Source organism: Triticum urartu, chromosome 1 (genome assembly GCF_003073215.2).
Source record: "Triticum urartu cultivar G1812 chromosome 1, Tu2.1, whole genome shotgun sequence".
In the NCBI taxonomy this organism is placed as follows: Eukaryota; Viridiplantae; Streptophyta; class Magnoliopsida; order Poales; family Poaceae; genus Triticum; species Triticum urartu.
In genome coordinates this window covers 65,172,155-65,174,600 of record NC_053022.1, presented here as the reverse complement: position 1 = coordinate 65,174,600, position 2,446 = coordinate 65,172,155, and the positions used below count along the sequence as shown (strand labels likewise).

Sequence of the window (2,446 nt, the reverse complement as noted above, 5' to 3'; positions counted from 1 at the left end):
GATTTTTTCCTATGGAATCAAGTGTACCACATTTCATTGGAAATCAAGCATCCACTCCAACCTTTTTTTACAATTTCTTTGTTTTTCCTGTGACATCAAACCCTCTAGATAGAAAAACACAGGATTTGAGTGGCATGTCCATTTGAATCCTATAGAATTAGCATAGAGGGTTTGATGCAAGTCTTGACTCTTGCAGTCAGCAGCAATCGTGGACTGAAGACCTCCTCATTTGTCCACGTAAGCAATGCATCGCCACTTCCTCCACACACAACACGCCACGTATGCCCGAAGGGTATAACTGTAAATTCGTATGCAAGGAGGCGTGAAGAAGCATCTAAACGCGCAGACGGATTTGGGTGGTGGAGAAAGGGCAGCGGGTACGGGAAAAGGGATCTCGTCGCAACGCATCATGGAGCTCTCCGCAACCGGCGCTGCTGCCCTCCGGCGATCGTTGGCGTCGGCGTGTCCGGTTGTCCCGAGGGAGAGGAGGAGGGGGATGCCGGCCAGGGTGTCCTGCGTTGGCCGCGGAGGCGGATGCGGGGGATTCGCCGACGAAGCGCACCTCAGGTTCTACGACGCGGCGCCGCGGAAGGCGGTGGAGGCGGCGGCGAGGGGCCTTACCAAGCTTCGGGCCATGGGCCTTGTCGCTGGCGACCCGGCCAAGGAGAAGATCCTCTCGGTGAGCCCTCTCCGTCTCTCTTCACCTATCGATTATGTGGTTCTATTCTTCATTTATGCTTCGGATTTGGGTTGACAAGTCTTGATTATTTGTCGCGCAAGGATTTGAATGACGTTGACAATGCTTGATTTGGTATCAAACATAAACACTACTCATCTCCCCATGAAGCTAAACATAAAAATCGATTTAGATTTGTGTTATGTTTCCTCGTAAATCCAGAAAACACAGTGCTTTGATTGAACATGAATTTGGTGGTAAATTAGCTGGCTGGTTTTCTATTGTACTTTTTATGCGACTTATGATAAAGTCAAGCTCTGATTTGCCCGGGATTACGAATACAGGAAGCAACTGAGCTGCTGCTGCAGGAGTTGAATCAGATGAAGGATGCAGAGGACGAGCTGAAGAAGAAGCAGAAAGAGGAGAAGGCTGCGATGAAAGCACTGAAGAAGCAGCAGAAGGAAGCCAAGAAGGCCGCGATGAACTGTGGGGATGCCTCCTCTGAATCAAGCGAGAGTGAGTGTGAGGAAGAGCAATCCATGAAAATGAGCTGTGTTGCCACCACATCGATGCCTGCAGTTGACCAAGGAATGGCGATGTCAATGTCAGTGCCCCAAATTGCTGCATCTAACATCGCAACAGCTCCGGCAATGGATTTTGACAAGGCTGCGATGAAGGCCATGAAAAAGAGGGAGAAGGAACAAAAGAAAGCTGCAAAGAAGGCCATGAAGATGAAAAAGGAGGAAGAGAAGCGGATGGCCACACTGAATTCCTGCAAGGATGAAGACAGCTCATGCTCATCGGAGTCCAGCAACAGTGAGTGTGAAGGGGAAGTCGTCAGAATGAGCCGCTGTGCCACCATTTCTGCGCCTCGAACACCACCTGCAAGCACAGTTTTCCCCATCATAGTGCCTCAAATCCCAGACTCCGTTGCACTGGATGCTCAGATCTTTTCCGGGTCTGCAAATGCAATGCAGCACACTGCCACCAGCATTGCGGTTGTCGAAAAACCAGTGCAGAACAGAATCGAGGTCTGCATGGGCGGCAAATGCAAGAAGGCGGGCTCGCTCGCCGTCCTGCAGGAGTTTGAGACGGAGGTTGGCACCGGCGGCATGGTGGTCGGTTGCAAATGCTTGGGGAAATGCGGGCTAGGCCCAAATGTGCGGCTGCGCAGCGAGGGCTCTGTACAGAAGAACAGTCCCATCTGCATTGGTGTAGGCTTGGATGATGTTGGCACCATAGTGGCGGGCTTCATCGGAGATGGCGACGTGGGCATGAACTGATAAGATGGTTACCTGGAGCAGGTTCAGGTTGGTATTTACAGACCTGTACTACTACAACTTGTTTTGTCTGGCAAATGTACTACAAAAACTTTGCTGCACAATAATACATTGTATATAATCACGCCCCTGACGAGCTGATGTATGTTCTGAGCTTAATGAGCTGCTGTTTACTATATATATACTCCTTGTTTCATCCAGGAGCCGCGAGCTCGTCGGTTGTCGGTTCTTAGGTTTCTCTTAGTTGTGGTTCTGCCGCTCCGGTTCTTAGGTTTCTTTTAGTCGTGGTTCTGCCGCTCCCGTGCTTATGCTTGGCGGCACGCTGGCGGCGTCCAACAATGCATTTCTGATGTCGTGTTGGTCAGTTTGTATGAGGATTTCCTTCGCATCTTGTAGCGTGTACCATTCGATCGTATGTGTTTATTATAAAGTGAGACCAAAGCCTGTTCCAAAGAAAATGAAAATGAAAATGCATGCAGCATACTTGACG

General features: G+C 49.9%; 1 protein-coding gene across 1 annotated transcript; it reads left to right on the top strand.

Moving 5' to 3' along the window:
- Positions 1-343: 343 nt before the first annotated feature.
- On the top strand, positions 344-2,156 carry LOC125547648 (diacylglycerol O-acyltransferase 3). Its single transcript, XM_048711463.1, has 2 exons — positions 344-679; positions 1,021-2,156. The coding sequence occupies exons 1-2, from the start codon at positions 410-412 to the stop codon at positions 1,957-1,959; spliced, it is 1,209 nt and encodes a 402-aa protein (XP_048567420.1). The 5' UTR covers positions 344-409; the 3' UTR covers positions 1,960-2,156.
- Positions 2,157-2,446: the final 290 nt, after the last annotated feature.